We start from the raw sequence: 13,931 nt of genomic DNA, 5'->3' as shown, positions 1-13,931 counted from the left end.
GTAGTCTCTCTTGATCATTAAGCAAATTTATGCTTATGTTAAGGTAATTTAATTGCTTAAATTGTATGTACATGTGAACGTACGCCTCAATAGATGCAATTACGAGTTGTTTTCAACGAACTAGCGGACGCTCTGGGCGGAAAGCCAGCTCGACTTGGAAACAATCCCAAAGATTTCTCTATTTTTCAAATTATTCATGGCATCATTTAAAAAGTAGACACAATTTTTTTAAATTAATACTGTCTGAAACACAATTCATAGACTTTAGAGCAGAAAGTATAACAACAAGCAACCCTATCAGAACAACGGTGAAAAGTACGATACACACACTGATCAGTCACACGCAACAGCAGAGATCAGGTGGAAATTTTGCTGGCCGTTTGTAGATGACAAAGATCAAATGATGAGTTCATATATACATATATATGCGAAGTATGAACTTATTTCATTGCAAACTCGGAAACTGGTTACTTCACATTGAAATTCATCAGATTTCCACAAATCAGTGCTGCCATTGCCGTTTTCTTCAAAATGCACCAGAACCATACGCAAACCTCTTTAATCTCTCCGATATCCTCCCAGCTCTGTTACCACCATCTCCTATCTGAACAACATTCAATGCAAGAACCAGATCCATCAGTTTTATCATCCCTAAATTAGATGCGCAGGCCTGGCTAAATCCTCCTAATCAACAGAGAGGAGAGAAATCTTACATTATTGGTTGGCCTCTTAGTTCTCTCTATTAGTTAAATTTAGCCAACACTAACTCATATCCTCTCACTAATTTTAAGGTTTTAAGCTGAAATCTGAATCTACAAGGAAGAATAAATGAGTTTATTGCTCATCACCTGACTGTGTATGGTATGAAAAACAGCATCATGAACGACTGAATAACTGGCATGAACAACATCGGCTTCTTCTTCGTGAAGAATGCTAATGAACTCGTTGAAAATGAACTGGCAATCCAACCCAGTAATCACAGAAACCTCCAATGCTGAACCCATTTGGTGAATCTCAACTTTGGGTGATTTGGACTCCAAAATGATCGTTCCTCTGTTGCAAGTATTTGACAGTTCATTTTCGATTCCCATAAGGCTAAGTTTTTTCTCATTCAGCTTCTCCAACTTTATCTGAATCTTCTTTATGTAGTTCGCAGCCTCTTCTAGTTGATCCGACTGCGAAACCAGCTCCTGCACCACAAGATTTAAACGTGATGTGATTGACTGAAAATGAAATTAGTGAGGATGTGATTGACTGAAATCAAAGAAAGTACCGTGGAGGATTGATGAGGGAGGAGCGAGTTGAGCTTGGAGTAGAGAGCCCTCATTTGGGTTCTTCGGTCCCTCTCGATAATTTTCCTATCGCCTCTGGACGAAGCAGCTTGAATCTTGCCTATCATCTGTAGAATAATATGTGACTATATACTCTTAGTCTGCAGCGAATTTTAGTTTGGGTAGGTCGGTCGAGAGCTCGAGATTAATGGTTTTTCATAGATAAGAAGAGAGAGAAGGGCAGAAAACCGAGTGGGTGGGTTTGGAATAAATTACGGGTGGGGTCTTCACAGGTAGTGGCGTGTCTTCTTTTATATTACTTTCCATTTCTCTCATTTTCTCATGTTAGATTAAAGATTTTTAACCGTTTATATTTAATTTTAATATAAGGCATAGAGATTTAGACCCGACTAATTTAGATTTGGAAAATGATGTCACCCCAGTGTCTTGGAACACTCCCTCTTATTTTATTTATAAACCATTTCTAATATAGTTATACAAAATCATGAAAAATCTAAAGTTTTATTAATTTTATCTTAAAATTTAATAAGTTTTTACATTTACTTCTAGTAAATATTTTTAAATAATATTACTGGTATTTTTATTCAAAAATTTAATAAGAGTAAAAATGTAAAGAAAAATATAAAAAATTGATAAATGTCCTATGAATAGAATTAATTTTTTTTCCTCTTTTCATCGTATAAATGAGATTATAGAAGTACTACCTCTATCTCAAATTATAAAACACTTTTGAAAGAGTTTTTCTGTCTTAAAATATAAGATACTTTGAGTAGATTAAAATTTTATTAAATACACCAATTTTAATATTACCCTTCCTCTCTCTATAATTAATTTCTGTCTCTTTTCTTTTTTATATATTAAATGATGGGTATTTTTAAAAGTTTATATTTTTTTATTTTAAAAAGATAAGGTTGTTAAGTATATTTAATGAGATTTATTAGTATGTAAAATTTTATCTAAAAGTATCTCATAATTTATGGCGGAGGGAGTATCTCTAATTCTCTATCTTATCCTCCCTATATTGTTCCTATTATAGGGTGCATGAATATTTTAGAAATATTTTTTTAAACTTTCATGCATAGAATTTGATAAGTATTAAATATTTTTTTAATGGTATTCTTATCTAAACTCATTAATTACTCCCTCCATTTGTATAAGAGAAAAAATTGTATTCCCTTTGTCCCAAATTATAAAGCATTTTTTAAAGAATTTCTCCATTTTAAAATATAAAACACTTTGGATAAATTCAGGTTTCATTAAATGCATTAATTTTAATATTATCCTTTTTGTTCATAATTAATTTTCGTCCATTTTCTTTTCGATATGCTCTCTCCATTCCAAATTATAGGACACTTTTGAAGGAGTTTCTCTGTCTCAAAATATAAGATACTTTGAGTAAATTAAAGTTTCATTAAATGTACCAATTTTAATATTATCCTTTCTCTTTCTATAATTAATTTTTGTCCTTTCTCTTCTCAATATATTAAACAATGAGTATTTTTAAAATTTTATATTTTTATTTTGAAAAGATAAGGTTGTTAAGTGTATTTAATAAGGTTTATTGATATGTGAGAATTTTTCTTAAAGTGTCTTATAATTTGGAACAGAGGGAATATTAAATTATGAGAATTTTTAAAATTTTATATTTTTATTTTGAAAAGTTATGGTTGTTAAGTGTATTTAATGAAGTTTATTGATGTGTGAGATTTTATCTAAAAATATCTTATAATTTGGGACAAAAGATGTATTATACAGTTTAAGAAAGTCAGTTAACTATACTAATTATATTTGAAAATAAAGAAATTGGACTAAAATATCATGTGTTAATCAATATAAACATGTCTTAATTATTTCTCGTTATTATAAATTATGAATGATAATTTAGAAAATCTATAATAAATACTTATTGAAATACGTGATTTTGCTTATAAAAAAATAAATCAAAAGTGAAAGTTTTTCTAACAAATAAAAATAAAGGAAGCATGATAGGGAATAATGAAAATTTGAATTAAACTTACACCTACTGGGCCTCCCATCTCCCATTTATTCTTTGCTGATGATCTTTTACTTTTTGTAGAGATGTCTCTTACTCAGGCTTCAATTACCTAGAATTGTCTCTCTAAATTGTGTAATGCTTCTGGGTAGAAAATTAATATCTCCAAATGTAACTTTTCTATTCTAGAAATGTCAACATTAATATGGCTACTCAGATTAGTGATGTTTTGGGCATTCCTCTTATTGGAAATCTTGAAAAATACTTGGGAATACCTCTGTTTCATGAGAAAGTTACGAAATTCACCTTTGCTCCTTTACTTGATAAAGCTGCGTCCCGTCTTACCAGTTGGAGAAGTTATTTTCTTAACATTGCTGGTAAATCGGTCCTCATCAATTCTCTCCTCTCTGCTCTTCCTAGCTATGCCATGTAGATTATGCTCATCCCTAATAATATTCTGGCTGAACTAGAAAGATGCTCGAGGAATTTTCTTTAGAACTCTTCTGATAGAACCAAGAAGCCTTTTCTTCTTTCTTGGGATTGTGTTACTAAGGATAAATCCAATGGGTGACTTGGACTCAAAAATCTTAAGAATCAAAATATTGCCTACATCATGAAATTATATTGGGGTCTCATCACTCAACCTAAACGTCTCTGGGTTCAGATTCTTTAAGATAAATATAAACACAACAAAACTACTATTCCAATGGTCTATAAACCAAGTTCTTCTTCTTACAAATGGAGTAGTATTTGCAAAATTTGGGATAATTTCATGTCTTAGGTTAGATGGAAAGTGGGTAAGGGTAACCAAATATCCTTTTGATATGACAAATGGGCTCCTCTCCCTGAACCTTTTGTTAAATATACCCTCCCTAGTGCTGAATCTATTCTTCATACCAAAATCTTTGATTTATGCACACTTGTAGGAAGATGAAATTTCAACCTTCTTAATCATCATCTTCACCCTGACGTGATTAAACAAATTGCTCTTGTGCAATCTCTTAACTCTCATGGTGATGACGATGTCCTTTGTTGGAGACCTTCCTCTGATAGAAATTTCTCTATAAAATCCGCTTACATAAAGCTGGAATGCCAAAACGAACAAAAAATTATGATATTTGGTCCAAAATCTAAAAGTGGTCTACATATGAAAAAATTAAGTGTTTTCTTTGGAAAGCAACTTGGGATCGCCTACAGAGCAATTTTATAACAGATGAAGGACACAACCCAATACACCGAAACTACATCTTCAGTTGTAACTCTTTTGACTCTTCAATTCACATCTTATGAGATTGCAAGGAAGTGCGGGAGGTTTGGCTAAAGCTAGTCAATCCTTCCAAGCTAAATAATTTTTTCTCTCTTAATGTGAAGGATTGGATAACTTGAAATCCAAGAAACAAAGTAGGGAATACCATCACAAGAAAAATTAATTGGCAGAAGCTCTTTGCTTACATCTGTTGGAACATATGGAAAGCGAGATGCAAGAGAATTTATTTTGAAAATGACAATCAAGACAAAGATATCGCCTTCTCTTGTACCCAAAAAATCATCAATGACATGTGACTTCTATCAAGAGTGGATATTTTAAATAACGATAGACTCAAATCCAAGGCTAAATGGAATTTTTCGAAGGAAGGATGGGTTAGACTCGATACAGACGACTCAATTAACTCTCTTGGCGCTGTAACTTATGGTGGAGTCATCCGTGATGAAAAAGGAAATTAGATTATCTGTTTCTCAAAATTTCTTAGCTATCAACCCTGTACTGCAGCTGAATTATCAGGCATTTTAGAATATCTCCAGCTTGGTTGGAATGCTAATCTTACCAAGATTAATTTACACATTGATTTTATGGAAGCCCTCTCTCTTATTCAACATAACTTCTCCGAAAGCCATCTTTTAGCAGAAACCATCAAGAAAATAAGGGAGCTTACTATGAAAAATTAGACAGTCACTTTTGATCATGTCTACAGAGAAGCAAAAAAAATGTGCTGATTTGCTTACACAAAAAACTTCACATGACAACTACGACCTCTCTATTTATAGCATTCCGCCTATAAGATGTAAGAACATCTTGGACTCCAATGTGTCCTGACTTTTGTAACCCTAGCACGATCTTGATCATGTCTTTTCATTCAAAAATAATAATTTCTTGTTTAAACAATGGTAAAAATTGAAAGTTTATTTTATTTTCACACAAAATTAATAACTTGATCACCTTTCATTGATTTTTGTGAAGTAATCAGAGGTACTTTATAATAAGAACTAGAAAGAGCATATAGCAATTCCAGTTATAATATAAAATTTTTTTTATTTGTAATTGAAGTTCTTGATTTTGTAATTATTTAAATTGATATTTTTAACGTATTTATTAAAAAAATTTCTCACAAACATAACTATCATTGATTTAGTCTCTTAAACCGACTTACTCTGTTAAAATATGTGAGGTATTTCTAATCGAATATCATCCCTAGCAAATTAGTTAACTGTCTTCCAATTAAAATTATCTTTCTGTATTTATTCTTATTTAATAAAGTATTTTACTTAAAAATACATATAAAAGGATTAATTTATTAAGGATATTTTTTACTATCAATCCCTAAAAAATACTTTTTTTAACAAAGTGTCATTCTTGCCAGGATACATGTGCATGAAGTCTGGCACCAAATTCAAATATAATCTTATAGGGGCGCGTAAAGTGTACTCCCATTCATACAATAGTGTTTCCAAAGCCTATCAACTCTAGGACAACGTCTTACAGGATGTAAACAGAAATAAATGCTCTCATTTTCTTACAAATATTGCAAAAATTTGGCAAGACACAATGATGCATGTGAAGTGAAAGCCAGGCAATGATAAGTGCATCAGATTTTGGTCTAATTATTGGGTTAGCGATATTGGACCATTAAAAAATGCACCATATGCTGAAATAGACAAAGTCTTTCAAAGCCTATCTCAGAATTTAAGGATAATGAGGGGAGGTGAAGTTGGGATTCTTTTGCTCATCTTCTTCTTGATAGCATTCTGCATTAGATTGCCAATATCCATATCAGTCAGGATGATTTTGAGAGCCCTTCCTGCTTTAAATCACACTTTGATTGCCTTGATTCCTAATTCAGGAATTTAGACCCATTAGCTTGTGCACTATTGTTTACAAAGTTGTCACCAAGGTGATTGCCAATCGCCTACAGCCCCTCATGCCCAATATTAACCAATCTCAACAAACAAGCTTTATCCTTAAAAGAAGTATTATTGATAATATAGTAATTGCACAAGAAGTGATGCACTCCATGAGGAAGACAAAAAGAAAAATGGGATGGATAGCAATTAAGGTAGACTTAGAAAAAGCCTTTGATAAGTTAAGATGGGATTTTATTGAAGACACTCTGAGAGATGCTAAGTTATCCCCTTCTTTGATTAATCTTATTATGAAATGTCTTACCACTTTGACAATGCAAGTGTTGTAGAACGGCAAACCTTCCCCCCTTTTCACTAATGAGAGGTATTAGGCAAAGGGACCCATTATCACCGTACATCTTTGTCTTATGAATAGAAAGACTCTCTCAAGCTATTGTTGCTGAAGTAGCAAATAAGAATTAGCATTCCATTAAATTGGGTTACAAAGGTGTTCCTCTCTCTCATCTTTTTTTTTTGTGGATGACCTTGTACTCTTTAGAGATACTTTTGAAACCCAAGTTAATGCTATGAAGAGAGTGTTACATCAATTTAGCCTCTCCTCTGGTTAGATTGTAAATCAAGCCAAAACCCAAGTCTATTTCTCAAGAAACACCTCTGCTGCCACTTGTGTTTCTGTCTGTCAATCCTTGGGTTTTCAACATACTGAGTCCCTTGTTCGCTATCTTGGTATACCTTTAATTAATGGCAGGATCAGCTCTCAAACTTACAACCACATTCTTGAAAGACTCAACCAAAAGCTAGCCGAATGGAAGAGCAAATCTCTTTCCCTAACTGGCCATATAACTCTTGCCAAGTCTGTCCTTATCTCTATCCCCCTTTACACTATGTAAAGTGCCATGCTTCCAACCACTTGTTGCAACCAAATTGAGAAAGTCATCCGTCAATTCATATGGGGTCATTCAGCTAATCATCATGGCATCAATTTGGTTAAATGGAAAGTTCTTTGTCAACCCCTTAAAAATGGAGGATGTGGGATTTTATTCCTTGAGGCACAAAATAGAGCGTTCCTCTCGAAATTGGCCTACAAGATTGTTGCAGAACTAGATTTTTTTTGGGTTCAAGTACTATGAAGCAAATATTAGCTCCAGGGTAATGTTTTACAGGATGTAAACAAAAATAAATGCTCTCATTTTCTTAAAAATATTGCATTGCAAAAATTTGGCAAGACACAATGATGCACGTTAAGTGGAAGCCAAGCAATGGTAAGTCCATCAAATTTTGGTCTGATTATTAGGTTGGCAATACTAGACCATTGAAAAATGTATCATATGTTGAAATAAACGGACAAAGTCTTTCAAAGCCTATCTCAAAATTTAGGGATAATGAGGGGAGGTGGAAGTGGGATTCTTTTGATAATCTTCTTCCTGATAGCATTCTGCATCAGATTGCCAATATCCATATCAGTTAGGATGATTTTGAGAGCCCTTCATGTTTTTGGAACCTCACAAGTAAGGGAGATTTTATTGTCAAATCAGCTTATGAGGCCTCACAATCCCTTCACTGGAATAATCAAAGCAATACTTGGTCTAAAGTTTAGAAGCTACCAATGGCCCAAAGGGTGAAAACCTTTATTTGGTTAATGCTTAAAGGGAGATTACTTACCAACTCAGAAAGAGCCCGCAAAAAATTTACTCAACATGTACAATGCTCCCTTTGTAATGGCCCACTTGAAGACATTAATCACTCTTTTAAAGAATGTCATCTTGCTGCATCAGTCTGGAAGAAAATTCTTCCCTTGGATATGTGTACTAATTTCTATGGGAAGACCATCAACTCTTGGTTCATTGACTGCCTACACAATCCTTGTCCTGATACATCCTGGAAGATTAGCATTAGTATTACTTGCTAGAAGCTATAGGAAATCCGAAATCGGTGCATCTTTACTAAAGAGAACTTTTTGGAAAATGATGTGCTTTCACGGATTAGAATTGTTGTCAATCATTCCTTAGGCTCTTTTTCTCCTATCACTATTTTGCTGTAATGTGTTAATTTCTCTTACGCTTTGATTGCAATTTTGTACAGTTTCCACTTGAATTAATGAATTTCCCTTTTACTCTAAAAAAAAATAGCGTTTCCAAAGCAAAAACATTTTCGTAGACATATAGGAGTGTCCAGAAACGAGAAGTGATTTTGAAGCGTTTTCGTAATTATTTCTTTAATCGTGGATTACATGAAACCGGGCAATTATAAATATCGTGTGGCCTTAACCTATATTTAAATAAGGCAAAACAACTTAATAATTAATAGACATGATATTTTAGGTGTCTCCGTGTCCTCATCATCCACCAATAGAGGACAAATAAAGAAAAAAAAATAATTTTAAGCCCTTACATTTTGCTTCCGTTTTATTATTAATTCCTGTATTTTTTTAATATTTTAAATTCTTACATTTTTATTTTTTATTATTTTAAATCATTTCAAAATTCTTATACTTTATTTATAGAGGGACTTAAAATAATAAAAATTAAAAATGTAAGAATTTAAAATATAAAAAAATATAAAAATTAATAATAAAATATAAATAAAGTATAAGAATTTAAATTCATATTTTTCGTGATGAAAACACATAACACGCACGTGATACGTGGATATTATTTGATGATATATTTAATATGAGAGGGAAGTCTTTCGATGATGATGAGTGAGATATGTCGTCTTTTTATACGTTTGATGTGGGGAAAGTTGACACGCTGTGGTTTCACACCGCTAACACTTAGCAGTAGTGGTCCAGGGCTTTAGATGAAGACACAAGACTTGGAGCTCCCAAGGGTCAGGACTGGATTTGGAATCTGGCGATTTACTATTAGAATATTTGCAAATATATCAAGAAACATGATTAATATAGCAATATTTTTTACATTGCCACATATGCCCTCAATCCATCCATCCATTTTATAATTATTTAATAGAAATAAAACAAAGAAACAAATGCACTCATAAATGATGACCTGAGATTATAAATAAGAGTATACTTTCTCCAATCTCATTTATAAAACACATTTTAGAATGTCCATTTAATTTTATTTATAAACCATGACATGATTTTTTAGATAATATTTAAAAAATATTTTTAAAATTACCCTTCATAAGAGATAACAAGTAACATAACATTATTTTTTAAATTTATTATATAAAGACATATTTAACATTTTATACACTTTTAATCCTTTTACTTTTTTTTTTTTTGCATTGATATTGATAAAGTTGGTATAAATAATTTATAAAAATGATTGAAAGAGTACTCTATATTAGAAAAAGAATAAAAAAAATGTTGCATCAAGTTTTTAAAAGGACATGCAAAATTATTTTTTTCCCACTAAAAAAATACATATTTTGAAACGGAGAGAATATATGAGAGTAATTACTATAGGGAGATTATTGAAAGAAAAAAAATTTAATATTTGAGATATTTAGACCTCATGTACGGGGAGGTCGGACTCTCGGAGGGAGTAAAACGATGAACAGAGAATAAATGGTAGGATATAAACACACAGTAGTACCCCCCAAATTTTCTTTTATGAACAAAGTTAAAAAGTTTCCACCAGACAGTTGGGTAGGTAACGATGCAAACCTAACAGGATAAGCTTTTAAACTAATTAATGCATGACATTTTAGAACTTTTTCAAAAGGCAGGAGATGGAATTTATCCCAATTTAGAATAATGTTTTCTATTAAAATTTTTAATACTGAATAAATTGAGAATTCACGTGCTTGTGGGTATCAGAATTCAATATGAAAAGTACGTGTACTTTATGCGTACTTTAGGTAACACAATTTCATTTTAAATGCCTTTTTTAAAAAATAAAATAAAATGAACAAGATGATTTAGGCATATATTTCCCTCCATGAACGTAACAAGACAAGAGGGTAAAAAGGACAGCAACATTTAACTCATTTGAAGGCGGTTGTGACTTGTGAGTCGATTCATTAATGGCAGGTGCCCATTTACCCTGGGGTCAAAATTAAAAAGCAAAGATAATTAATGAGGGCAAGAGTACAGACATGTGTTTGATGGTATGAATGGGAGGTGCACACCTCTGGTCTGAAAAGGATGTGAGGTTGATTTAAGGTTAATGAAATCCAGTACATGTCTCCAAGAGTAACTGGTCAAAATTTTAGTACTATTCTTAAAATTTTTGAAAGGAGAATAATAAATAAAGACCCTTGTAAAAAAAACATAATGTAAAATGAAGGCTTATATGTTATAATTAATTCCATGCCCCCTCATCCCTTTTCTCCGCCTCATACCGTCCTCTTCCTTCACATCTCTCTCTCTACATTTCTCGTATCACTTGGGTGCTTATTAACAAGTGTTACTTATAATATTAAAATTAAAATTATAAAAAAAAACAGTATAACTTTTTAAATTTACATTTTCTTATAATTAATGAGTATAAAAAATTATTGCTTGCCAATTCAAATTACAATGCGTATACAAGTTGTAAAATTAGAAATAAAGCATTAACTATTCTAATTAATTGTGTTTTATATTTACGACAAAAAAACCTTTTAAATTTCATTTTATATTAATGAATGGAATAGTATTGCTATTTTTAAAAAAATTAATAAAAAATACTTATAAATATTGTTCCGATTTTCATTCCTGACAACAAAATTTAAACCAAGGCTATAAGCAAAATTTTTATACTAGATCAATCTTTATTAATCGACGCTATATACTGCTGTCCTTCACATTTCCATGCTACTGCCAACTGGCAACTCACCCCACTCGACTCTCATGTTCATTCTACCAAGTATTTTTATTTATTTATTATAGATCTATAAATATTATTAGCTGATGTTAAGGTATTAATAATATGATTTTTGTTGGACCCAAGCGTAGAAGCCATATGCCTCAAGGAAAGTCTGAGAGCTGGTTTTTTAAGAAAGATTTTTGTTGGGAAACATGTTCATTGTCTTCATGAAGTGATTTTCCAAAAGACGTACAAACTGAAACCACATTTTTTTTAAAGACTTGTATTATGAAATAGAGAAAGGGCTCCAAAAAGAAAGAAAGCAAGAAAAGAAGAGAAATATAGAGAGGGAGTACCATACGGAACTACTTTACTTTTTAATAATGACGAATTAACGTAATGATGTAACAATTAACTTTAATAAGACAATTTTCTATAATAAATTAATAATGATAGTATTATTAAATTGTATTATTAAAGTAATGATGTAACAATTAACTTTGCTAAGACAATTTGTTATAATAAATTAATAATGATAGTATTATTGGCACATTTAGTGACCGATATTGTAGCCAATTGTAACGTATGTCGCCCAAGATATCAGTGATAGGTAAGTATTAACTAGCACCAAGTGAGGGGGGAAAATCTATCACTGAAACAGACCATAAATCTATCAGCAAAAAGTTAGGTGTGTTTGCTTCATGGATTTGTTACTCAGCCTCCATTCACGAACGAACAAAGAACCAAGCACACTCGCCTCTTTCATAATCTAAAGCCCAGTTATTTTCCACAGCGCGCGCGCGCACACACAAATCCATTATCATATGTATGATATACTTCAGAAGCATGAAACTATACCAAAATAGTAAAATGCAGCACCTAAGATATGGGGGATTCTTAAACAACGCTGTGTGGAGGATTTTTAGCGCCATCACCAAACAATCCAACTGTAGCATCAAATATATATCACAAATCCCACGAATTAAATATAAATCACATCACGCTTCCCAAATTTATAGGGTCAATCAATATGAGGACTCTGGCTAGGTTGAAAGTTGCTCAAGTTTAAAACCATAATCGCATTAATTAAACTGCAATTTTCATGAAATGTAACACATATCCTTTACAACATTATTCTGAAACAGTGTTATGCAGGCATAGCCACCTAAATCACTCATGCTCATATGGTCACTTTTTCAAGCTCGACCAAGAATCTAATAAAGATCACAAAACATCAAGCCAATTTTTCTTATTATTACATGTGACAAATAAAGGAACAATTAATATGCCCTAAATGAAAAAAGGAATTTTAGGGTCTTGGGATGTCACAGGGAAGGAATTAAAGGATAGGAAGTGGGAATGAGGAAATTAAGGTGAGCAAACACTAGGCCCGAGAGCTACCAAAATGCCTGCGAATTGGATAAGTTGAAATTAAATAAGCATTTCTGGGTCTATTATTTTTTTTTTTTGAAAAAAAAAAGTCGTCCATCATTTTAGTTGGAATTCATTCTTTTTTATTTATCATTTCTCTTATTTTTTATTTTAGATGTTTTGGATTTCTTTGTGTAGTTTAGACAACAAAAGTACAATTTGTATCTAAACCTTACATTATTAATTAGTTATGAAAAGCCAAGCTCATCAAGAATCAATTTCAGTGCTCATTATCATATAGATAAGCACTGAAAGCTCAATGTCTATGGATTGTTATAATTTAAATGATTTATATTTATAATTTTTTACTTTTATTTTTTAAAAAATTATTTTAAATACAAAATCTAAAATAAAGACATGTCTTAATTGTTACTTAAAAAAATATTTTTATTTAAAAAACACCCATTGAAAAAAATACAAATTTAGACTATGAAAATTAGACATGGTCCTGAGATGATGAGCTCTCAATACTCATGCTGTATGATTGCACTGAAACTGGTTAACATCACTAAATTTGTAATTTTGGAACAAAAATATGCAATTTTCAGCCATTTTTTATCTTCAATCTAATAGTCCGTGGGTGTAGTTATGACATTATTAATAATTAGGATGGAGGGGTTTTTTTTTGGGGTAGAATTAAGGAGATACTATTTGAGAGTGTGAATTGCAAAACATGAGGGACACGATCACATGAAGTGGTCAAAGTTTGGGAGGAAGGAGACCATGGACAAAACACATGGTCATAATTTATTGTGACATCTTGGTTTCACACGAACTTTTCTAAAAATGGACCAAAGCATGAGATAAATCCAATGTCATCATCGCCATCACATCTCCATCCATTTCCCATCTGCAAGCTGTGAACAGACCACACCACACTTTTTATTATTTGCTGCAAAAAAAAAAATATGCAGAATATTATGTAAATAATATAATGCTTCGAATCTTTCAAGATTTATGAAAAGTTAATTGATCGCTAGTATATATACTTTTTAAATTTAAACATTTTTTTAATTAAATAATTAAATCCTGACTCCACTCTTGTCCACAGTTACATTGCAATGAAATGCTATCTTTTCATGTATAGCACTGGTATTGATTGGTTCCAAGTTCAGGACCTTTGGAATGTTTCTACCAAACACAAATGAAACGATCACTTGATTTCCAATTCAAATATGAAAATTCGGTCATTGTATTTTACCAATTGGGACCACTTAACATTAATGGTCGTCACTTTACTGCTTGGGTGGGTGAGGGATTCACCGATGTCACGTTCAAGGCTTTCGGCATGGGGCAACGTGTTTATTAGTAAAAGAAAATAAG

The 13,931-nt window shown here is 31.9% G+C and overlaps 1 protein-coding gene across 1 annotated transcript; it reads right to left on the bottom strand.

Annotated features, from left to right (window-relative positions):
- Nucleotides 1-292: 292 nt before the first annotated feature.
- Nucleotides 293-1,404, bottom strand: LOC129304911 (transcription factor bHLH162-like). The gene is made up of 3 exons (XM_054944757.1): nucleotides 1,274-1,404; nucleotides 849-1,190; nucleotides 293-604 (listed from the first exon to the last, which is right to left on the bottom strand). The coding sequence occupies exons 1-3, from the start codon at nucleotides 1,397-1,399 to the stop codon at nucleotides 527-529; spliced, it is 546 nt and encodes a 181-aa protein (XP_054800732.1). The 5' UTR covers nucleotides 1,400-1,404; the 3' UTR covers nucleotides 293-526.
- Nucleotides 1,405-13,931: the final 12,527 nt, after the last annotated feature.

The sequence above is a fragment of the Prosopis cineraria genome, unplaced genomic scaffold (genome assembly GCF_029017545.1).
Source record: "Prosopis cineraria cultivar Desert tree isolate PC_DT_omini unplaced genomic scaffold, ASM2901754v1 PC3, whole genome shotgun sequence".
In the NCBI taxonomy this organism is placed as follows: Eukaryota; Viridiplantae; Streptophyta; class Magnoliopsida; order Fabales; family Fabaceae; genus Prosopis; species Prosopis cineraria.
Note: the sequence above shows the minus strand (reverse complement) of the source record. Positions and strands in the feature narration are given on the sequence as shown.

Bases quoted from the DNA above. Each gene is read 5' to 3' on its own strand.
- LOC129304911 (XM_054944757.1), bottom strand. From the start codon at position 1,399: ATGATAGGCAAGATTCAAGCTGCTTCGTCCAGAGGCGATAGGAAAATT. The intron at 1,191-1,273 runs GTACTTTCTTTG...CTTGTGGTGCAG, and splicing joins TCCCTCATCAATCCTCCACG to GAGCTGGTTTCGCAGTCGGA. The intron at 605-848 runs GTGATGAGCAAT...AATGTTGTTCAG, and splicing joins TTCATACCATACACAGTCAG to ATAGGAGATGGTGGTAACAG.